Here is a 24895-nt window from a genome sequence, read left to right as displayed (position 1 = left end):
GATTATGTTATGATCTATTTAAACCCAAAGGCATTAAGATAGGAATATGCTAAATATGTACAAAAACACCATATATAGATCACTTTCTATTGGAAGGTGGCTGTCCCAAACTCCTAAATTTCAACTTTTAAAATGCTTTTTTACGGTCTTTTTGATTTCTTATAAAGTGAAGTGGGAAGACATTTAATTTAAAAAACCTTTATTAAAAAATGCTGTTCCATGTTTTCATGTCACTGCTGACACACCCAAAGTATGTCTTAAAGACTGAAAATCTGTGTGCAACACAAAGAATTGTATTCTTTTCTGCAATGGGGTAAACCTTTGTTTTGTTTGAATTAACTGTTTGATTAACTGAATTGTTTGATTTTATATGTGTGCAACTGTTCAAATCTATATTTGCTAATCATGTACTGGCTAGCATTTTGAAGTTTCCAAAATGGAATCTTCAATCATTTATTTTAATGAAATAAGCAAAATTAAGGCAATCAAAGTAAAAAGAGTTAAGCCTGAATCCCAATTCAGAAAAATGAGGCAAATATTGCTCTCTGTGTTCTTATTATAGCACATAATGTAAATAGTCAAAAAAATTCAAATGGAAAAAGAGCACATCATTTTGCATTGTGTCGCATACATGCTGCTTAAAATTTCAGCCTCCCCAGCTTAAAACATCCTGAGTCCCTGGATGACAGTAAATCTACTCTATAAGACTGGATCATTTAGCACTGCTGAAACGCTTAATGCACTGATACAAGTATCTCCTATAATAAATAAATACTGATTCTCTACAATAAGAAATCAAAATACAAGGATACTTTAGAAACAGCCACAGCTGTACTTACAATTACATTTTTGCAGTGCAAATGGTCCATACTGTTCTCCACAAATCCACCTGGCTTGATAGCAATCTCCTCCCATCTTTTACGAGCTTAAGAGGTATGAAAATGCTTGCAGAGTCTTTTACACCAGGAAGCCAGTTAACAAGGCAGGACACTGGCGTACGTCCGTAGTGAATAAAATCAGCCGACGGATCTAGCCTGATACATTAACTGCGCTCTCTGCATTACATTGCCTACTGTATGCACAGCCCAGTAAATCTATTCCATTTAGCCTGTGTAATTAGTCTGATACTCCTGGCTTTTATCGAAGCTCAGCCTCATCAACTCAAGGTTATACCCGTTACCGAGGTTTCAGACAGACCCAGCTATTATCCCTGCGGATAGCGGGTGTGTTCCACTGACGATCCATTGATTTTGTGTTTGAGCCGGGAAGCGTCTGAGGACCCTGCATGCAAAGGGAGAAAAATAACCTGGGGGCCTCTGGATCTGAAGTAGCCAATTGTTGTGCAAGCACGGGGACAAACAGTCTGTTGATCAAAAGTGTCTCACAGAGAGGTGTAGAGGGAAAAGCAAAGGAAATGGAGTTTATCTTGACAGAAGAGCTGTCTGATGCCTGAAAAAAATGCACTGTGAAAAAAAATGTCATTTCACCTAAAAAGTGTTCTTGTCATTATAAGCAGTTTTTATTCAAGTCTTGTTTTGCAGAAAAACGCTGCATAATTATGTAATTACATTTAAATAGTATAGTAAAACAAATATAATGACTAGAGATTTTGTTTTTTCCAAATCCTGCTAAAGATGCCTGTGGGATACCTTTGGGATAAAGTACAGTATTTTGCACCATCAGGTCACTTAAGCTTAACCTAAAATGCTGAGTATTGTGTGGTATATTGCTGTCTGGAAATCCTCCAGTATATTTTTGTATGCTGCCGCTTTACACTTGATCTTTCAGTAAATATTTGAACAAAGCTGCATTTCTATGTAGGGTATGCTTGTAATATTTATGGGCCATTTATTTCAAATACATTAAATGTGCAGCCAATTTGTGTCTGTAAACATGTACATGAGTGACACCCTGCATTTTCTTTCCTCCTCCAAGCCGGCCTGCATATATATTTTACAGAGATAATGCAGAGCCTACATAAAAATCCAATTATAGTGTTTTATGAAATGATTCAAATTCTTTTAAGAGTGAATCAAGATGCATCTGAGAAATTTTCCCACCCACTGAATCTTTTAAGCATGCATTTTTTTTTTCATCATTCCAAATCTCACTTAAACCTCAAACAGTGATTAGCAAAGGTTTGGATACCCCTTCTCAATTTACATATTTTGTTGTTTAAGTAAAAAATAAGTACACAGGGAACACATTTAAATGTGTCTTTTTTGTGTTGCAAATTTTAGTGCACAATTTTTATTTGTTTGCTTTGAGTTTAACAATGGAAAAAAAAAACAGCACAACAAGTGCCTTTACTTTTGCACAAACCAGGAGTGTGTTCTCTGTAGAGAAAGTAAAACATGTAATTTGACCAGGGTGCCCAAACTTTTCAGTTGTACAACCTCTTCCTCCAGAGTGCTGTGAGAAAAAGCTAAAGGAATATACTCTAAAATGCTAACCTAAAATTGCAAAGGTACTAATAACAAAGGGCATCATGTGACAAGATCTAAATGACATAACGGTGGCCATCAGCTTTCACCCTGTTAGCATTTCAGTTTTAGTGAAGCCTCACCTTGCTCGCAGTTGTTGCCTTTGTAGGTGGGAATACAGATACAGATGCCCTGGACACACTCTCCATGGTTGGAGCAGGTGGGGTCCACACACTGATCCTCTTGTATGCTGCACTCCGGCCCTTTCCAGCCTTCATGGCACACACACCGGCCCTTTTCATACTCGCCATTGCCACTGCACAGCACTGGGCAGGTGTCTGCAATATGGCAGCCCATCAGCGGTGCCCGAACAGGTGCGAGAGAGAGAGAAAGAGAGAAAAAGAGAAAACACAGAGCTAAGAGCTTAACTTCCACAAACAAATGCAAATGCTAGCACAACTGCTAATCCATCATCTAAGTCAGGCCAAACAATGTAAGGTGCTTACATTTTTCCTTGTACAAAATCCTACCTTCCAAAACTCTGTTTTTTGATAACCCACTGGATTAACTGGGATATTATGTATACATTAGCAGTGACATTGCATATAAATACACAGTGTCTCCTGGAAAGTCCCTGACACTGTCTCTTTATTTTTTTCTGCATGTGTTTATTTTTTTCTTGTTTGCTTTTTTCTCATTCACAAAAGATTTAGTTTCATTTAAGCATAGCAGTATAACTGTGCTAAATGTGGAGAGTCAAGCCCTCCCCAAACATATGTAGGATACTAACAACTGTTCTGCTATCACAAATAGCGAACAACTGTTCTGGTATTACAAATAGGCAAGTGAGGATTTTTAGACATCCTCATTTGTCAGTCTGCTCCTTCTTTTATGAAGCAGCCCAAGTGACAGTGACTCGCCGCCTGCTAGCTTAATGACAGAGAAAAAAAATGTGTGCTAGCTCCTCCTCATCCAGACAAGCTAGGGATGCACTCAGTATGCATCAGCACAGCACTCATGCCGCACTCCTGGATATATCTGTCTCACTCTGGAATTTCCAAGGCATAGGAAAAAAAGGAGTCTGATAAATAAGCATATGGCAAGCACTGAACTATAACATCAGGAGAACATATAAACCAGATTACACATATCCCGATCTCATTCCATCTACACAAATGTGGGCAGCATAGCACAGCTGGCTACGATTTCCATTTACGCCAGTTCCATCACCTTCTCGTCGGCCCTGGGCTCAATTCAAATAGGCTGCTCCAATCTGGCAACCCAGGAACTGCGCTACGTTAATCGTGCTCCATCATTTGGACTCCATCTGCCTTCAGTGAGCTAACATAACAGCAACAAGAAAAACCATGATATGGCAACCCATGCCTTTAGTTACATTGTATAGATAGTGCCAAATGTGTTTCCGATTCATATGCATCCTAATTGTTTCGTCTGGGCCCAGGTTCATTTCCACCTTCCATCCTGCTTAATAAAAAAGACCCCCCGGGGGGGTGTGGCACCTGCCACTTGTTGTTCCACACTGAGACTAGCGAAAGGAAGTTATTCCTGGCAAATATGAAGATATTCCACCACAGCCACAGAGTCTGGTACCCTGATCTGCAAGCGACATATTTAATCAATACTGATGCAAATGAGGATGCCGACTGGCTCTCTGTCTTTGTCTTTCTCTTGATCTCTCTCTCTTTCCCCCACCTGCCTCCCTATCTGTTGGTAGCCTGCTAATCTCCATACTCAGTAAAAACATGTTAATCCTCGCAGTGGTTTTAATTTGCCCTGACACCACCTGAGACTTATGCAGTCAACACTGTGGTGGAGTGGCAACCAAATCCCCTTGCCAGACCACTGAACATGGCATGAAAGCGGACATTTAGAATAATCCATCTGACACATGAACTGCCCTTGCATCCCTTGTTACTAAACCTGGCTGATAAAATGATAGCAATAACTATCGAACTACCCATTTTTCAGCTAAATAATGCGCTGAGAGATTAGGCATGCCTAAAAGCTATTCACAGATACTGATGATGTGTACTGGGGGATTTTAACTAAATTATTATGCTGCTGTGATTATCAATCCAATACTAGAAACAAAGACTTAAACTCTGGACACTTGGTACCTCCTGTACACTAGGTGGCAATACATGCCTTTTATTCAATATTTTTATTAGACAGGAAAGGAGGAGAAGTCTAGCTATTCACTCACAACAGCACAAACCTGTGGGACAGTTAGCAGAATCTTTTAGAACTGAAATTATGGAAACTAAAAAGGCTGTGAGAAACTCTGTGTGAAACGTCTATTTTTATTGCTATCAGATAAACAGGATCTTTAGATGCCATCTGCAACATGTAGCATTTCATTAGAGATCTTCAAAATGGCTGAGTTCCTTGACAAGTCAAATTATAAGCCATGTGCATTGGATTCCATCTAAAAAGTCACAGCTCTGTCCTTCAGCGACCACTGTGATATCGACTCCTACTACAGCTAAAGCAGAAGCCAAAAGTGAGAGTAAAGGGAAGTTTTGGGAGAAGAAGTCTGTTTACTCACAACAATACAAACTAGCTGAACAGTTAGCAGAGTTAGATACTGGGCGGTTTTTACTGTTGAATTATTGAGATTTTAAAAGGCTGCTTAGAATAAGAAAAGACAATAGCTGTGGTGTGGAAAAGGTATGGTTTCCTTACATCAGGTATGATGCAGAGTAACCATGAGGTATAAATGCATCAAGTCTTAGTGCCTTGTCTCCTTAAGCTGATTATCAAACTACCTAGTTAAGTGAATTGCCTGACTGGTTTTATTGCAAATAAACAGGAAATAGTAATTTCAATAGCTTCTGTCTGCTATGTAGCATTTCATTAGGGATGGTAAAAATTATGGCCTCTCTCTTATGGCCAAATATAAACTGTAGGTCATGTGCTTCATGACACAGCTTATGCAGGTGACAATCAAAAACTGAGTCCTAGCTCTGTCCACCAGCCAACATAAAGATATCCACTCTCACTACTGTCAAAGCAGAAGACAAAAATGATAGCTCCCTCCAGTGCTACCCTTAACTCTCTAGCTAGTTAGCCAGTAAGCAATTTTCAGTGTTGAATTATGGCGAGTCAGACACAATGCAGAGCAACCACAACAGCCTTTTGTTTTCTTCAGGGTATAAAAGTGAAAAATCACACCCACCACAGATAAATGGATAAAACAGCCCTGAAGAAGGCCTAAGTAAAATTGTGTCAGCTTGGGTAAGCTGCTGTTAAAGTTTAGTTCATTTAGCACAAGTGAGTGCAGAGCTCATGTTGATGTATATAGTCACAGTAACTTGAATAGAATAGAATTTACAACCATTTGTCACTGTGTTTTGCACACTGTGAAATTAGACCTCTGCATTTAACCCATCCATGCAGTGAAATACCCACATACATACACACTAGTGAACACACACACTAGGAGGCAGTGAGTACACTTGCCTGGAGCAGTGGGCAGCCCTATCCATGACCCCGGGGAGCAATTGAGGGTTAGCTGCCTTGCTCAACAGTACTTCAGTCATGGATTGTCAGCCATTGGATCGAACCAGCAACCTTCCGGTCATAGGGACACATGGATGGTTTCCTAACCTCCAGCCCACAACTGCCCCATCTTGCATCCATAAATTGATGATCAAATTACTTAGTTGAGTCCTGGACATTTTTCTAGCAGATAAACAGGAGCTAGTAATTTCATTAGCTGCCATTTGCTACTTGTAGCATATTATTAGGGAAGTAAAATATGGCAGGGGCTCTGAACAGATCTAAATAGCAGGCCATACACTCCATGACACAGCTTATGCAGGTCTCTTCATCAAAAATTGAGTCATAGGTCTGTTCACCAGCCAGCATTGTGATATCGACTCCCACTACTGCCGAAGCAGAAGCCAAAAATGACAGTAAAGGGTGGTGGTGGTGGAGGGAGGAGGGTGTCAAATTCAACAAAAGCCAAGCGTTGGCTGCCCTTGTCGAGGTCATCCTGGCTCTTCTCCTCCCGCCGTGGCCTTCTCTAGCACAGAGCAGGGCTGAAAGGCCAGCAGAGGCCGGAGCGGCTCTTTCTCTGATCTATGCCTGTCTATTAGTCTCCATAACATCCCTGGCGCAGGTCCAAGTCGGCAGCAATAAGAGGTACATTACATTCGCTACAATAATTCATAGGCCTAGGACCTCTCTGGAGACTGGGAGAAGGTGCGGGCATCGAGTCCGAGTAATAGGCTATAAGGAGCAGTGAATGACATCTCAGAGACCAGGAGGAGCAGCCAAAACTGGCCTGATTTATTGGCTCTCTGCATTCCAGCCAAACCCTTTTTAAAGTCTGTGAAGCCTGTAATCATTTACGAGCATGACGACAGAAGGATAGAAGGAGAGAGAGAGAGTGAGCAAGCAAGGGAACAGAGAGAGAGAGAGAGAGAGAGAGAGAGAGAGAGAGAGAGAGAGAGAGAGAGAGAGAGAGAGAGAGAGAGAGGGAGGGAGAGAGAGAGAGAATGAGAGAACTGACAAGTTCGCTGAAGCTCAGTGCCCTCGCTTCCAGACACCACTCTCTAGCCCCAAAAGTTTGCTCTTAAAAAAGGCAAAGTACAGGCGTTTTTTTCCCTCTTTCACTGTTGTTTGTTTCAGTTCATTGCACAAGAATGTGGTGTCGGAGTTCTCCATGAGCTGCTTTCGGGCTGCTAAGTTCCCTACAGTTTCCTCTGGCCTGCCAGTTCGAAGCTGATGCGGCTGAATGTAAAGGCAAAATAGAAAGCAAAAAAGCTTGTACGGAAGCCCGGAAGGATCGGTGTTCTGTGTGCCGTCCCCAGGAGAGCAGAAAGGGGGATTATGTTATATAAAATCCTCCTTGAGGTTTGATCTCCCTCTGAAGAGAGTTCTAATGATGGAGGGGGCCGAGCACAGCATGGTGCAAAGCTGCGGCGGAATCCGAATCAGCACGCCGTACACACTGGAATAGCTGTTAGACACGGCGTACTCGTCAGCCTGGTGCATTATTCAACTGTCTCTGAACTCCTGTTCTTTTTGGATATAGCTAACAGGGCATGTGTAAAAAATTACCAACTTCCACACACCCAACTGTTCTGCTTTGAAGAAAAATGGAATTCTGAGTTGCCACACTTTGCAGCAAGTGTAAAAAAAGAATAAATGCTATTCAAAGGCGCTGTGATGCTTTTGCTTATAAACAAAATAAAATGAAAACAATGTGGACGAAGCTTCCCAATTTTCATGTCCCTGCACTGGACATTTTAGTATTAACCCTCGGAAGCTGTAGTTGTAATGGCATGTAATTCTATAATAACAATTTCAAGTATAAATATTTTAGCATGGCAAGAATATTTTGTCAAAAGTTTCTAAACATTTGATTGATGCCATGTTTGTGTGTTTGTAAATAGAAGGTGAGTTATTGTATTATGGTTTGAATCTAACGAATTCAACTGTGCACATTGGGTACAACATGATTTTCCCTTCCATGACAGCCAAAATGCCTTCAAATGACAGACATCGTTTGCGGGGCATCCAAAAACCAGTTGCCCAAAAAAGGTCACAAATTCAAAAGAGAAATCAACAGATAGACAACATTTACAGCAACTCACTAAATGTTTAACCTTTGTGAGTCTGTGGCTAATTTGACTGTTTTTGTATACTTTTGTATACTTTACCTTGTACACCACATTAAAACAGCGGAACTCTAAACTTCACACAACATCTAAAACAATTGTAATTTCTCTGTATTTCTTTGTCGGTCTCTCCACTCCATCCCTCGCTTATGCTCTTCCACTACATTAGCCCCTCTCCTACCTCCCTAGAATTTTCAGCCTGTAGAGCAGAATCAGTAGAATCGGGCATATTCTTTTCCATTTTATATGACAATAAATTATGAAGATATTAAGATAAATGCAATGCCAGCTCAATACCATTTTGCATACTTTTAGGCACACATATGAGTTTTATATAAATTTTTTAAATCCTATCTCTGTTTTACTTGGTCTATCAACATCAAACAAACAGTGTTTCATGCTAGCATTTTCAGCAAAAGTTAATGGAAATGCTCAAACTGACTGCTACACCTTGAACCAGCCATGTGTTTGATTACGCTGGCATTATCAGCAATTTACAAGGGTAAGTTGATATTCTCATACCATACAGCATAAAAATGCAGCTAATACAAAGAGATGCATGGATGCCTTCCTATCTTCATCAATGTAGCTGTTTATATAAGGTGAGACAGGTATAGCAGCATACCACATAAAGTTCTTTGGAGATGGTAGCACTACACATTATGGAGACAAACCAATCCTTACAACGTTCATAAAATGGTTCAGGTTGCTGGGAAACATTTTTCATGTTCATGTTGGTTGGTATGCCAAATACAGATACCACAGACATCCTTGCCATTTTGCCATGTTTTTGCTACTGTCTAACAACAAAACAAGAGACAAAATGTGGGAAGACTCTAACTTGTTCATACAGAATGTAAATTTACTAACTGATTAATTATACATTTGTGTTATATTTTATAATCACTAATCCCAATACTTCTGAATTAACTCATCAAGAAATGTGCTCTGACAGTCCCATTTTGATGTGCTCTAGCACAATCATTCATGATAATAATACAGACCTACACAGTTTATAATCTAAGGCCAGTACATTCACAACGACTTCCCAACTGCTGAATAAGGCAGCAAAGCTGGTTTTGCTTTTGTACATAAAACATGTTCGATCTCCTTGGTGAAGTCAAAGTGAAGAAAAAAAAAAAGGGGGGGGGGGGGCAGAACAAAGTACACAAAAACTGCATTCCGTCGGCAAAGCATACATGAGCTTTGACAAAACGCTGTTGTCTGTGCTGTTCTCTTGGGGGGCAAGAGAGGACTCATGCTCAGGTAGTGGAATGCAGTGACCTTGCCCTATCAGGCCCCTGGAGATGAGAAAGGACATTTGAAGGGAGTGCAAGGGGCCAGTACGTGCCCAAGGTCTAATTCAGCTGCATTACCTGTGGCCCTGGAGAGCCTGGGCCGTTGAGACTGACAACTTGGTACTGACCTTTCTCGCAGTTGGGTCCAAGAAAGCCAGCAAAGCAGTGACAGTGGCCCGCAACACATTCACCGTTGCCATTACAGTTTGAGGAGCATCCATCCATGGATTCTGTAAAGCAAAGGAGAAATATTTTCCATGTTTACAGAAAATATTAATGGGCACATTTCACGAAAGAAACAAATTTGCATCGCTATTTTATTAAAAATGATTATCTTAGTATGTAAACAAGTTTTTAAATGTACATGCACTGACCTGTCCTTACAATTCAAACAGTAGCCCCAAAAAATACTTGGAATTTTGCGTCACATTTAAACATGTATTAAGTTAATTGCATTAGGAAACACGCCCTGTCCAGGGTGTATGCTGATTTCTGCCCGATGACAGCTGGAACAGATTGCAGCACCCCACCGTGACCCAGAAGAATAAGTGGTTTAGATGATGTGTGTGTGTGTGTGTGTTAGGAAACTAAATATCAGAAAGTACCATTTATTTTAAACAGACCATTCCAAGACCCTGGAGCATCTGGTGTGTTTCAGATCGTTATCCTGCTAATCCACTTCCACTTCTGTTATTTGAGCAATTTCCTTGTAGATGTCTACAGGTTTGCACACAAATTGCCTTTGTATGCTTCTGATTTCATGATCTCATCAATGAACACAGCACAGCATAAGCTTACATACACCAAGAAAAACAGCACCCTTAGCACAGTCTGAGTGGAATCTTTCTCCAGGCTTTCACTACACAAAGACTCTACAGCAGTCTGATGTTGTATAAAAAAAATGTTTTTCTAGTCTAACTTTATTCAAGTGTAACAACGGTTAAATTGTTCAAATACTTTAGGAGCCACTATATGTATATTTGGCAGTCGTGGGCTGGAGGTTAGGGATCCAGCCTTGTGACTGGAAGGTCGCTGGTTCGATCCCCAGAGCCAACAGCACATGACTGAGGTGTCCTTGAGCAAGACACCTAACCCCCAACTGCTCCCCGGGCGCTGCGGATTGGGCTGCCCACCGCTCTGGGCAAGTGTGCTCACTGCCCCCTAGTGTGTGTGTGCTCACTAGAGTGTATGTGGTGTTTCACTTCACAGATGGATTAAATGCGGAGGTGAAATTTCCCCGTTGTGGGACTAATAAGGGTCACTTAATCTTAATCTTAAACCAAGCTGCAGAAACAGTCAGTTCGGAAATCATTGTTTCTTTGATGTCATGAAAACCAACACTCTACGGAGAAGACACTATTATATTTTTAATGCACAATTATTATATATTTGCTGAATTTAACATATCAGAAAAAAACATGTCATGAGGCCTGTGACATATAGTATGCTTTATTTTTTGAATATGCTAAATTCTGTAAATTAATAGAAATAGTGCACTACAATTTACAATATTTACAACGTTTTTATATATTATTGTTGTGCCCAAGAAATAACTAAAAACAGCACAGCGGCATCACTAAACCTCAACACTCATTAAGAATGCAAAGATCTAGTAATATTGAGCTTATTTATGACTTTCAGCCTGGAATTCTTTTTGAATGAGGAACAATGTGCATACAGATGTCACAGTAACAAAAAGCAGTCTGTTTAATTGAGTGATGAAGTGAAAATAGTAAAACATGTTTGGGGAATTGTCATGTAATAATGAGTTAAGACACAAATATCATAGGTGGACCACAGCAAAAAATTAAAAATAAAATAAAAAATAAGAAAAATGTATGATTTTATGATTTGGCCCTGATGTGAATACTAATAACAGTTGCTTTTTATTGTTGAGATAACAAAGTCTGACTGCATAAATGGAATTTGTATAGCTGGTAGTGATAGACTGTTATAATAGTGTAGACTATGTTTAATCTTATTCCTTTCTGATTCACTTATTAATATACTTTTAACATACACTGACTGCACGAAGAACAATAATTACTGTATGTTTGTACTGTCATCCTAATAAGATAACCTGTTCACTTCAGTTAAACATTATTAGCATACATCACATATAACTAAAGCAGAAAAAAAAAAATGTACCGTCTGAAAGGTTTGTTTTCCAGCATTGTGGACTTTAGAAAACTGTGCCAAAATGTGCATCATGCTGTTAATAAAAGCCTTTTCAAAATTAAAACCATGCAACATGATGGATGGGTAGATTAAAAACCCAAACAAAAGCACCCAGCAGGATGTGAGAGGAGGAGATCATAGAGGAGACATTTTTGGGTTAGAATGAAATAAATGTGTTACTTTCAACATCAGGCTTCCAGCAGGTATAATGCTGCTACATAAACTGTACATCGCTGATTTATTTATCCTCTATCCTTTCTGTTGTATAAAAACACAGTGGGGAAATAAAAATAGAAGCAATATTCAGCCCTTACAAAGGCATTTTGCATTAGCAAATTCTCATTGCCAAAAAGCCACCTTGATATTTACACTTTGCAGTATGTGATGCAGTATTGCACACATATTCAAAAGGAAACACCATTAACTGCAACAATTTGCACCTTCTCAGTGCAAATACTGATGCACTTCAATATGTGTTTTTTTTCTTAATGACTCAAGATGTGGTGTAAATAAAACATTTTTAAATGTAACTATTAAGAACCATTATGCTTACCAGCTACTTTATTACCCTGCTAGAAAAAAAAAATAGACCAACATGTCTGGTTACCAGCAAGACCAGCATATTTTGTGCTTTGATTGCTTGTATGTTGGTAAGGAGCAATAGCTGGTGTAAGGCTGATCACAGTCAAATCCAGCATATGTTGTGTTTTGAATTCTGGTATGCTGGTTTACCAGCATGGCCATGCTGGGTAACCAGCTAAACCAGCACCATACCAGCATAATCCAGCTTAAACCAGTATGGAATTTGTGCTGTTCTAAACTGGTTCTTTTTCAGCAGTGGAAATGCTGGAAGGCTACCTTGCTCATCTTTTTCCATGTGCATTGTCCACAACCATCCCCTGGCACTTTATCAGTGGTCGGTTTTTGACCACTTGGCTAGATATTTTTGAGTGCTCTCCACCCAGCAGTGACATTGACATGTGTAAGAACCTTAGCAGTGCAGCTTTGCCTGATACACTGAAGCCTGACACTGCTATCATATCAGGGTCACTGCTGTGCAAAAAAATGTTGCTGTGGTCAGAAACTAACCAACGATGAATAGGGCAGGCTAACAAATTGTTTCTTGTTCATGACAGCAGATGGGGTACAGTCTGTAATTGTACACCTTTCAAAAAGGTAGGAGGATCTCACAAAGGGTGTTTTTCTGCTGCACACCAGAAAAATGCAACTGTGCTTTTTCCACTGGCCAATAGTCTAGCACTGAAGGTTCCAGTTTAATGTTTTTTTTGTTCTTTTGTGTTACCTATTCAAGTTTAGTACTGACACGACTCACTGATATTCAAAGACAGTCTCCTCTGTCTTTAATACGCTAACACCTGCTGCTAAAGCAAACAATAGCAATTTCTTCATCTTTTGAAGATTTATTTTTTTGAGCAGTATATTTTTCATATGGAACTTTTTTTACAGATTCATCAAAAATGTACAGCCACATTTCCAAAGAAGTTGGGATACTGTGCAGAATGTGAATAAAAATAGAATGTAAATCTAAAAAATGTAAAGTATGTAAGTCACATAAACCATATTTTTAAAGGAAAATACTACAACCCCAATTCCAATGAAGTTGGGACGTTGTGTAAAACATAAATAAAAACAGAATACCATGATTTGCAAATCCTTTTCAACCTGTATTCAATCGGATACACTACAAAGACAAGATATTTAATGTTCAAATGGAACATTAGACAGGCAGGCCAGTCTAGTGCCCGCACTCTTTTACTATGAAGCCACGCTGTTGTAGCACATGCAGAATGTGGCTTGGCATTGTCTTGCTGAAATAAACAGGGACGTCCCTGAAAAAGACGTTGCTTGGATGGCAGCATATGTTGCTCCAAAACCTGTATGTACCTTTCAGCATTAAACGTGCCTTCACAGATGTGCAAGTTACCCATGCCATGGGCACTAACACACCCCCACACCATCAGAGATGCTGGCTTTTGAACTTTGCGCTGATGACCGTCCGCACAGTCCTTTTCCTCTTTGGCCCGGAGGACACGACGTCCATGATTTCCAAAAACAATTTGCATGGCAGAGTTTTAACTTGCACTAGATGGAGCGACGAACTGTGTTCAAAGACAATGGTTTCCGGAAGTGTTCCTGAGCCCATGTGGTAATATCCATTACAGAATGATGTTGGTTTTTAATGCAATGCCGCCTGAGTGATCGAAGGTCTCGGGCATTCAACGTTGGTTTTCTGCCTTGCCGCTTACTTGAAGAGATTTCTCCAGATTTTGATGATATTATGGACTGTAGATGATGAAATCCCTAAATTCCTTGCAATTGCACATTGATAAACATTTTTCTTAAACTGTTGGACTATTTGCTTCCACAGCTGTTCACAAAGTGCTGAACCTCGCCCCATCTTCGCTTGTGAATGACTGAGCCTTTCAGGGATGCTCCCTTTATACCCAATCATGACACTCACCTGTTTCCAATTAACCTGTTCACCTGTGGAATGTTCCAAACAGATGTTTTTTGAGCATTCCTCAACTTCCCCAGTCTTTTATTGCGCCTGTCCTGACTTCTTTGGAACATGTTGCAGGCATCAAATTCAAAATGAGTGAATATTTGCAAAAAACTATAAAGTTTATCTGTTTGAACATTAAATATCTTGTCTTTGTAGTGTATTCAACTGAATATAGGTTGAAAAGGATGTGCAAATCATCATATTCTGTTTTTATTTATGTTTTACACAATGTCCCAACTTCATTGAAATTAGGGTTATATAATATAAGCAATAGTTATACCAGAATGTAAACTAGACTTACATGTTGATGTGTCAATTTCTGTTTTTATGATTTTTACTTTGAAAAGAGTTCACTATAATGTGAAATATGGGGAATGTTTGAGTGTAAAATCATGGACTGCAGTCCATCTGTTGCTGCACAACTTGCCATCCATCATCTACCCAGTCAATCAATGGAAAAGCCATCATAGGACCAGCACTGACCAAATATTTTTTGGTATTTTTATGCAGTACGCTTAATGCTTCAGTACTTGCTGGTCTACTATTTGCTTACAGTAGGCTGGGTTGGCTCTAGTAATGCAGAAATTTAGCATTCATTGGAAAGATGATATACTACTATGGTATTACAGTACCTTGTAACTAAGCTCTTCGGTTTGACCCATTCTACTGTCTATGTTTGTCTATGGAGACTGCATTGTGGAATGCTTGATTTTATGTAGGTTAGCAATGTTTAAAGAAACCAAAAGCAGTGATTAGTGAATTCTGTTTGACCTGTATTCATTTGAAAAACAATCTGGATGGTCCTTTTCTTCTTCATCCCAGAGAACACAATGTACATTATTTCTATAACCAATCAGAAAATGTGACCTGTCAGCCCACAACACAGGTTTCCATGTCACACAGACTTCAGCACAGACAAGTCAGCAGTGTTTATTGACACACAGCTTCTGCTGTGCACAGTACACTCTTACATTGTTGTTACATATGGTTTTATTTGCATTTCACCTACTCTCCCAACTTGGAATTACATTTGTAAACTTGTGAACACATCTTTAAGTCTTGGTCCCACAGATTTAAAAAAAAAAAATTGGATTGCTGAGCATTGCTAAGCATTTCTCCTTTGTCAAGATGATCCATCCATCCACCATGCATGCTGGTTAAATTGCATGACTACACAGGTACGCATTGTGCTTGCACAGTAAAAGTCCACATATGAATGTGCAGTTCTATTACACGCCACTGACAGACTAGAGAGAGACAATACCCTGGGGCCCACTGTCATGCTATTCATCCACCACCAGCAGCTCACATCTCACCATGATAATGCACAAATCTGTCCACAATTTCTGAAAACTAAAGATGTCCTAGTTCCTCCATTGCCAGAGTACTCACACAAGGCAATCCAAGGAGGTTTTACAGGGGTACAGAGTGATATTTCAGTTTGCCGATAGTATTGACCAGTATTAACATGCCGTGAATATATCAGTACCAGGAAAAATTTAAGTAATAAAATGCCTATTTTTACTGTATTGTTTATATTGTAACAATATGACACCGATGGTTCATGATTTTATGCATGTATGCCATTTTTTAAAGCAAGGGAACTCCAGATTTCTGCACAGTTTGGTGATTTCCCTGCTCAAGCATGTCTAAATCAACTCATTAGTTAATTACCAGGTTTAGTCGGTGTGTTAGAGGAGGGAAACCACCAGACAGTGCAGGACTTTGCTCCACAGTTCCCCACTCCTGCTTTATAGAAATTGCTAAACTGTTAAACTAATTGCTTACTATCACAGAAATACAAGCTAAACTAAAAGGAAAATCTAAACACAAAACACCATTATGGTTAAAAATAACCAAAATGTAAAATGCATTTTCACCTATTAATAATGTTCAACTTTCACAAACTTTCACAAACCCAAGAACCAAACATTTGGCATGTGGATTAACACATTATAAACAAAGCTTTTTTATGAAAATAAGTAATGGAATAAATAAAAAATAGCAGAAACCAAAACTGCTAAGAATGCAGAGCTCTATCTCTATGTTATAGTAATATCATTTAAAAGTTTGGAATCGCTATTTAAAAGTTCCAAATTACTATTAAAATATTTGGAATTCTTATTCAAACAACTGGAATCACCATACAAAAGTTTGGAATTACTGCTTTCAAAAATATGAAACTAATTTGTTGACGATACAGGCACAAAATAATTTCCAACTACAGATGTGCATTTAAACTAATTTTAATATCTAAATATACTCAAAACGGTTAACCAAGTACAAGTGCAAATACATGTGAACATCATTATATCCAATATGATGTTATTACTCTGCAACTCTTGAGGTTTTAAGCTGTGAAATTGTTCCTTGAAAGGAAGATACAGTCCATGACCAGGCTTAATTCCTGTTTGGGAAAACACAAAATATCTTCAAACTTCTGGTGTCTTGTTTCATTGTATTTCACTCTACCAATGAAATTAACTTCCTTGATAAGCAGAACTTATCAAAGAATCACTATGAACATGCAATTATTATTTTTCCTACTTTTTAATAATTTCTTGGTTGAAATATTAATTCATTTAATGAATATAAAAATTCCTCTGAAGACACAGCAACAACTCATTCGGGAAGTCACAAAAAAAAAAAGACAAGCATCTAAGGAACTGCACGCCTCACTAACCTCAGATAATGTCAGCAATTAAAAAAGCAGTCAGGCAAAAATGGTATCCATGCGAAACTTGCAAGGTGAAGACCACCAACCTTTTGATGACCCCCAAATATTCTGGAACAATTTTGAAAGATAACAGAACCATGCATTCTGCTCTCTACCAGAAAGGCCTGCAGGATAATGTCTGGTCATCCATCTGTGATCGTTAACTGGGTTCTGCAGCAAGACAACGATCCAAAGCACAAGAGCAAGTCTACCACTAAATGTCTAAAAAGATATAAGATCAAGGTTTCTGGAGTGGCCTATTCAAAGTCCTGACTAGGAACCCTATTAAGATGCTGTGGAAGGACTTTAAACAGTTGATGTAGGAAAGTCCTGCAATGTGGCTAAGTTAAAGCAATTCTGCAAAGACAAGTGGTCCAGAATTTCTCCACAGCAATGTGAAAGGTTAATCTCCAGTTATCTGGTTGCAGTTGCTGCTGCAAAAGGAAGCATGACTAGTTATCTAGAAATTTGTTTTTTTACACGGGTGATGCAAGTGTTGCAAGTTTTTTCTTCAATAAATTAAATGGTAATTTAAACTGTTTCATGTTCTCCTTGTCTTATATTACATTTTGTATTAGGAACTGAAGCCAATTAGTATGACAAATGTGCAAAAATAAAGGAAATCAGAGGAAATAAAATGAATTTTCCCAGCACTGTATATGCTGTAAAAAAGGGCTTTTGTTGTTTGGCAGCCTTACCGATGGTGGAGCTAAGGAGCAAGACCTGCTCCATCTTCTTGCCATCATTGTACAGTGCCAAGTACCAGGTGCCTGGGTCCATGTACTCAATGAAGCCTGTCTCCTGAAGTGAGTTAAGTTGCAGGTTCCTGGGCGATGAGCCTGAGTTCTCCGAACCTTTCACCTCTGGTTTGATCAACTGCTTCCCATCCAAAAGCTTCACAAAGTCAAACTAGGGAAGAGGGGGAATAAATGTAAGTTAGCCCAAGGGGTACTTCAGAAGAATGTCTCAATGCATCTCCTACGAGGCTTCAGCTTCAGGCATGTGAGTGCAACTTGAGGTTTGGCAACAAAGTAAATAACACTGGAGCTTCATTTTAATTGAGCTAATTAGCTAATTATCATGATAAAACCTTCTAGCTCCTTGACTTGCACTCAAAATTTGCATCTCATATCCTAATGGATCTTGCCTGGGTCGCTCCTTCAAAGTGTATTATCCTCCTGTGTTAATTGTTTGCATATTTGTGTCTGAGGAAGATATGGATAATAAATGTAGCATGTGTTAACCCTTTGACGTCTTAGCTATCACTGGTTATCACAAAAGCATGTTGCAATGCAATTAATCTTTGCTAGCTCATTGAAAAAAGTTAAACATTCTCGATGAATTTGTGGATTATAAATGTTCAATTAATACCACATTTTTTTTCATAAAAAAATATATTTTATTTTGATTTGAAGTTCATGAAAACTTATTGCTGTCTGTAATTTTGTTTTGATACTTTGTTTTAGAAACTGATTCCTGAACAATTTCTTTTCATGATACTGTAAATTCAATTACAAACCAAAAGTGGACGTTGCTTAAGGCAGAAATAAGCTCAAGGTGCTGGAAGAAGGTGTATCTACTGAAAATAATAGATTACAGATTAATCAAGAAGTGCTGATATGAATAGTATGCAAATATCTAATGTATACAGCCAAGTATTATTCCAGATTTTGGAAAAAGAGAATGCTTATTGGCTCACTGAAGCTGATAAGAATGACTACTTAGGTATTACATATATGGTATTAGGTATTAACAAAAGTACTGAAATGAAAAAAAAAGTATTGACTAATACCCAGTGCTAGCCATAACTATTTACAATACAATGCTAAAGTCACAGAGCACCATTCATTTATTTAATTTCCACTCTATTTCCACTCACAGCTATTAACTATATATTAGGTTATGTATTTTTGGCAGATTTTCTGAGGAGATTACAAATAAGATAACCACTTGCATAAGGAGGGAAAATTAAAAGGATATTAGTGAAAAAACAGGAGTTTCAAAAACTGAAGTTCAAAATGTATTAAAAGAAAAGAGAAAATGGGACTCATAACAAATTGGCAAAAACATAAAAACTGTCACCATCAGATGAACAGTATTAAGCAGTACCAAATTTTTTTGCAAGTAGAGAAAATGCTCTACCCATGCTTGAGATCTGAAAAAATCCAAACATGTTTCTGTCCATCCTTCCACTGTGAATAGACACCTCATAGCTATGGGTCTTTTAGTAAGCCCTTCCCGAGAAAAGGAAATAGATAAAAAAGAAAAAAAAATGCAAATCAGAAAATAATGGAAGCAGTAAGCTGAAAATAATGGAAGCTGTAATAAACACAACACGTGCACTCATTAAATACTGAAAAATATGATAGTGTATGTTGTTGATAAGGTTTTCTGTTAAATATATATTTTAATAGCTATTTTGGATGGAAATTAAAAAAATAACGGGTTATTTTGCACTGCAATGTATTTCACTGTGCAACTATGCAATTACATTTAAACAGCATAGCAAAGCAACAATAGCAACTCTAGACTTCTAAGGGTTACAGCACAGTAAGCAGAGGTTCTACTTTTTGCCAATTAATGTGACAGCTATGAGACTTTTTCATTTGTGTTTCTAAAGTATGCAGCATCATCTTTGGTCTATTTGATCCAAACACAATCGAATGAACAGTATTCATGTGGGAATTGATTTTGAACTCCAGCTCCAGCTTTCAAGGAAGACATTATATTGATGTATATAAGATTAGTAGGGCGACAGTCTGCAATGTAGTTTACATGTAAATTCTAGTGGCTGTGTCTATAATCAGATTGCTACAGGTGCCACTCCAAGATATGGTGAATCAGTATTAAAACATTTGAAACTCCCTGCTGTGCTTGCTCTTTTTATGGTCTCTCTTTTTGCACTGCTTCGGCAGGGCATCATCCCAGAGTGCCTTGATCTAGCAACACTCTCTGCACTGGAAGTCCTCTTTCTCACACTCACTCACTTACTGTACTGGAGTGCGACAGCTCTGTGATGGCGCCTGCACGGAATACTACGAACCGGCACAGCAGGCGCATGGAACGCCAGGGCCCAATTTGTTTGGATAGGAATCTGACCCGGCCCCAAAGACACTGCCTTCCACTCAGTGGTGGTTGAGATAACGAGGGCCAGGTCTTGGGCATGCTCGCACGTTCACACGCCCATGCATGCGGCTGGTGCACTGAATCACCAGATAAGTGGGCTATGACAGTCCCCTCAGGCAGCCAGTGGTGCCTCACCTCGCTGCGTGTCACTAGCGTTTGCTTATTTCCGCCGTGATGATGAGGGAGGGCTGGAGAATTACTTCTCTCTGTCTGCAAGACACTCTGACTGGTGTACTGCCTGTTTTGTACCTACACAATAAAGGACAGGGGTGAGTGGATGGGTTTAGGGGTGTGGTGGGGGGCTCTTTCATTTCCTTTGCCCCGGATCTAGTAAATACTGATGATTCAAAGTGCTATGTTAATGCGCCCCAGGATATCACAAGCCATGACTCTGCAGCATCCATAAAAGTGCCATTTGCCCAGCACTCCCCTTAGATAGTAATGGAAAGCGACTATTGGTTGGAGTCTGTCTTATCAAGGCTGGAGCAGTGACTGTATGGCTTCCATAGGAGAGGAAATCTTCTTCCATAACCACATTTAGCAAGTTTGGAATCAATATTTTCAATAATATAAAAACAATTTGTTAAGAATTCATGTACAAAATGTTTTTAATGAGATTCTATTTCTTCTACTCTACAGTTTTATAGATCTCAACCAATAGATGTGTCCAGAATGATAAATAAAGCTGTAGAAGCGTCCATAATCCTGTAAATTAGCTGCAATTTTTAAAGAATTAAATAAGAATGCATAACAATTTTGGAATATATCAGTATGTGCTGATGTTAAACAATGTCTATTATACATGTCTCAATACCTTGCTCATTTCCTCAAACTCAAGCTCATGAAAAGGCACAGATACCAACATCGGATACCATATATTATGTGATGTAAGCCTAGTGCTGACACTCTAATGAACAAATGACACAAACTGGCAGTGAAGGAGGGTCTGCTCACACAGAGAAGTGTTTCTGATGCCATGGCAGGTGGACACAAAGCTGTCACTCACTTTAAACATTGCACCTTGGCATACTGTCACTAGCCTGACATGTTTATTTTTTTTAGTCATTCCAAACTTTTAAACAGAATTATAATGCTTACCCTTAGAGGTTTTTACCCTGAGAAGCAATTATTGCAGGTGATTAATTAGGGCCTAATTCAATATCAATTATTTCTCATTTGCAGGTCATTAAAATAAGCAAAGACTTTTTTGTTGAAATGGTGGACAATTTTCAATCTGTACAACTTTTGAGTTCATCATAGATAGGAAAGACAAAAACATCCTTTAACTGTTTCTGACATCAAACAAGCAGAAAAGTCTGAAGTGCTGACTCAAATTTGATCAAATGTAACAGTTTTATGTAATAAACTATGAAATTCATCATATAATTGTGTTAAATTTAACTACATAACAAAACTGTAAAAATTCAAACAAACACAATGACAAGATTAAACCTCTAAGGGTTAACACAGAAGTAGGTAGCTGCTTCTCTCTTTAGTCTCCAAGTGCACTTGAAATGCTTCTTTTTGGGAGAATGTATCCTTGAGGTAGGATAAAGTCAGGCTTGCCCTGGGGATTAATGTCACATTAATGTCAGAAAGCATCCAATTAGTCTCTGTCACGTCGAAGCTCGCAGGTCTAGCAAGCGGTTAGAACAGTGCTTTTTAAAAGATGAGTCAGAGCGGGAGGGAGATGCAAGCAAGTGGGGGGGGTTGTGGTGGGCTGGGGGGAGGGGTGGTTGCCTTTGGGGGGCGGGGGGTGGGGGGGGTGGTTTCGGTGCTGGCTGAGTGCAAATGGTCAGTCAGATGACCTGCTAGGACCCACACCAGCGGTTGTCTTGTACAGCAAGGCCTGGTCAACAACAGCATATGTCCGTTTGTGTAAGCAGAGGCCTTCAGGCAGAGATTGCTCAATGTCACGGACCATGCACACAGACACACACACACATACATCTCACACACACACACACACACACACACACACACACACACACACACACACACACTTGTTTTTATACTTTTAGTACAATGTCAGGACATGGGGTCACACACTGACAATAAGTACACCTCTTTGTTTCCACACTCATGATCCATTTTATCAGAGGTGTCACACATAGAGATGCACTCTGTAGTTTTGTAGTTCATCTGTTTCTCTGCATACTTAGCCCCCTTATACCCTGCTCTTTATTGGTCAGGACCCCTACTATAAGTGGACAAAATAATGTCATGAGAATATATTCATTACTTTGGTAGTTCAACATTTTTATCATTTTAAAGTAGGGTTCGTTGATGTCCAGTGAGAGCTACAGTGGCTCATGACACAACCAGTAATGCAAAAGTTTGAACACCCCCAGTCAAATTACATGTTTTGTTTATTTTCTAAGTAAAAATAAATTCCTCTACAGGGAACTGGCTTAAATGTAGCATTTCTCTGCAGAATTTAAAATGTGCCATTTTGCAGAGGCCATATTTTATGTGTTATTATTGTTTCCAATTGTGCATTAAAATGTGCAGATAATATGTGTTCTCTGCAGAGGATGTGCTCATTTATTTTTTTCACTTGACCTCATCATTTATGATCATGTCATTTGACCAGGGACATCTAAATTTTTGCATATGACAGTGTATCATATATACACTAAATGGTTCCAACTCCTCCATGATTGTAGCCTCTCACTCTTGCTGTCATTCATAGTTTGTGGACTCTTGTTACAGTGAAAGATCTCAATGAGAACTGGAGCTTTCCACTTTGCTGTTGCTTTTGTTGGTTTGCTGCTCATTGATTTATCCAAAGGTCTGCCGTTAGCACTGTCCAGTGCAGTCTGCTAACGGTACTGAAAGAAATGCTATAAAAGCGACAATTATTGATTTTGATTCAGCGCAACAAAGGCAGTGCAAAGGAAGCTAAGACGTAGAAGGCTATTTCAAATAGTATGAAGGCTCAAAAAAAAATACAGTTAAAATATAGTGTCGTTAATAATTTATCACATTATTGCATTATTAACTTTAATAGCCCTAAAATGCTATAATATGTAATGATAATCTGATGAGTCTAAAACTTTTTAAAGAAAATATGTAGCTTTTATTTGAAGCACTCCACAAAATTAGAACCATTTTGTTGGTTCTGATATTTTCTTACAAATTCAGGATATTTTTGTTTTGAAAATGTATAAAACCAAACACAAACAAACAAACTCAAACAGCAGACATGCACAACTGACTCGACCAGGCTCTCTCCCGCAGTCTTCTCACATCCAAGCATGCCATTTCACAGACATTAGTGAAAAAGTAAGAGGGCCCTAAATGAGAAATGTGACTGAGACTATTTGCAAACAGTGCCTGCCATGCTTAATGACCACCCGAATATTTCAGCGGGACAGCTACCAGTTAGCAGAAAAAGCAGTGTACCAGGTATCGAGGGGCCTTTAATTGAAAACGAGTTTAACAGCCTTTATTACTTTGTCAGGGACCGCATCGCTTTCAGCATTTTGAAAACAACAAAATCCCAGGGAAAGCGCGCTGGAAGCAACTCTGAGTGCACCGTATAATGGGGAAAGAATTCAAAGGTATCCAGAGGATGTATGAAAAACTCCCAGGAGAGAGAAACTGTTGAGACGTGAACAAACCGGATCTTTATGTAGCATTCTCTGCGGGGGAGCATGCACGGGGCTGTCAGGGCAAAGTGTATTGGGGAACATAGTAGATAATTGGAGGAGCGGATGGGGAGCGCTTGCCATACCTGCTTGAAGTGTTCCCAAATACAAATACCTTATTACATGAGGCACAAATGATGGATTCAATTCAAATGTTTCCAATATTATTTGTGCCCATACTTTGCTCCTTGTTCACCTCCACAGGCATGCACCAGGTGAGGTTTGGTGTGTTTACATTGTTACATTATTTAAAGCTCTTACCATATTTCCGTCCTATGTGCATTTTTGACATGCAAAACACTGTCGTATTTATTTCATGTGTTTGACTTCTTGTCTGTTTTTATATTATTTCTGAAATGCATTACATATGTTACTGTTACAGCTTTGAAAATACTCTGAAAATACTGCTTTTCCATCTCCTTCATTACTATCAGGGTTAAAAGAGTTATATCAGGGAGATTTACTGCAGTAATACTGCAGTGTACCATTTATTATTTATGTATTTTAAACAGTTGTGTGACTTTTGGTCCATAAACATATCCACTTCTAGCACTTCCAATAATTTAAACTACAATTCTCCATGTCACTGTGTTTGGACAATCATTAAGTTAGTTCTTAAAAAATTATCCTCCATTAAGCTAGTTCTAGCTAGCAACAGTTTTAGACTGCATAGTTATTATTATTATTTAGTTATTTGATGAGTTACTGAGATGTGTCTGGGTACTGTGCTCTATTTTGCATTTTTTAAAGAGGATTATGCAGAGCCCTATCCATGCAATTGGCAATAGCTATGCTAGCTAGTTAGCCTCTGATGATACTGGCGAGTATTAGCTAGCTAACTATGAAAGTCACAAACATGTTGTGGCATTCTGCCCCAGGCTGCACTGCCAAAACAGCATGGAAGGGGCTATCGGGGGTACCTCGCTCATGGTGGGAGAGACATTTATTGTAAATAAGTTGTTGTTAATACATGTAGCAGTGTTGTTTGTCCTTTCTTTTTTGGGCTGTTGTCTTTGTGTTTGGCGTTGAGTTGGTGTCTACCATGGAATAGAACTGTACACTGTGTGCACAATTATTAGGCAAGTCTTATTTTTGAGGATTATTTTTATTAATGACCAACTACAGTGTTCTTGGTTAATCCAAAATGTTAATGTTTAAGAATGTTAAGAATGTTTAAGCTAAATGAAAAACACACATTTTCCCATCTCACTTTTTTTATTTTCATCTGTTCAAGTGAGAATTATAAACAAACAACTCAAAGCTTTCCAATTAACATTTCTGAGAAAAATTAAAAAATAGTGACCTATATAGCCACCCTTCTTTTCAATAACAGTG

The 24895-nt window shown here is 38.8% G+C and overlaps 1 protein-coding gene across 1 annotated transcript in view; it reads right to left on the bottom strand.

Annotated features, from left to right (window-relative positions):
- Nucleotides 1-24895, bottom strand: part of LOC108430898 (teneurin-1) — a 283207-nt gene that overhangs the window by 101993 nt on the left and 156319 nt on the right. The window contains exons 8-10 of the mRNA XM_017703711.2: nucleotides 17483-17693; nucleotides 9495-9596; nucleotides 2567-2761 (exon numbers count right to left, since the gene is read on the bottom strand). Of these exons, the coding sequence (XP_017559200.1) occupies nucleotides 2567-2761; nucleotides 9495-9596; nucleotides 17483-17693 (508 nt within the window). The remainder of the gene's footprint in view (nucleotides 1-2566; nucleotides 2762-9494; nucleotides 9597-17482; nucleotides 17694-24895) is intronic.

The sequence above is a fragment of the Pygocentrus nattereri genome, chromosome 8, assembly GCF_015220715.1.
Source record: "Pygocentrus nattereri isolate fPygNat1 chromosome 8, fPygNat1.pri, whole genome shotgun sequence".
Taxonomy (NCBI): domain Eukaryota; kingdom Metazoa; phylum Chordata; class Actinopteri; order Characiformes; family Serrasalmidae; genus Pygocentrus; species Pygocentrus nattereri.
Note: the sequence above shows the minus strand (reverse complement) of the source record. Positions and strands in the feature narration are given on the sequence as shown.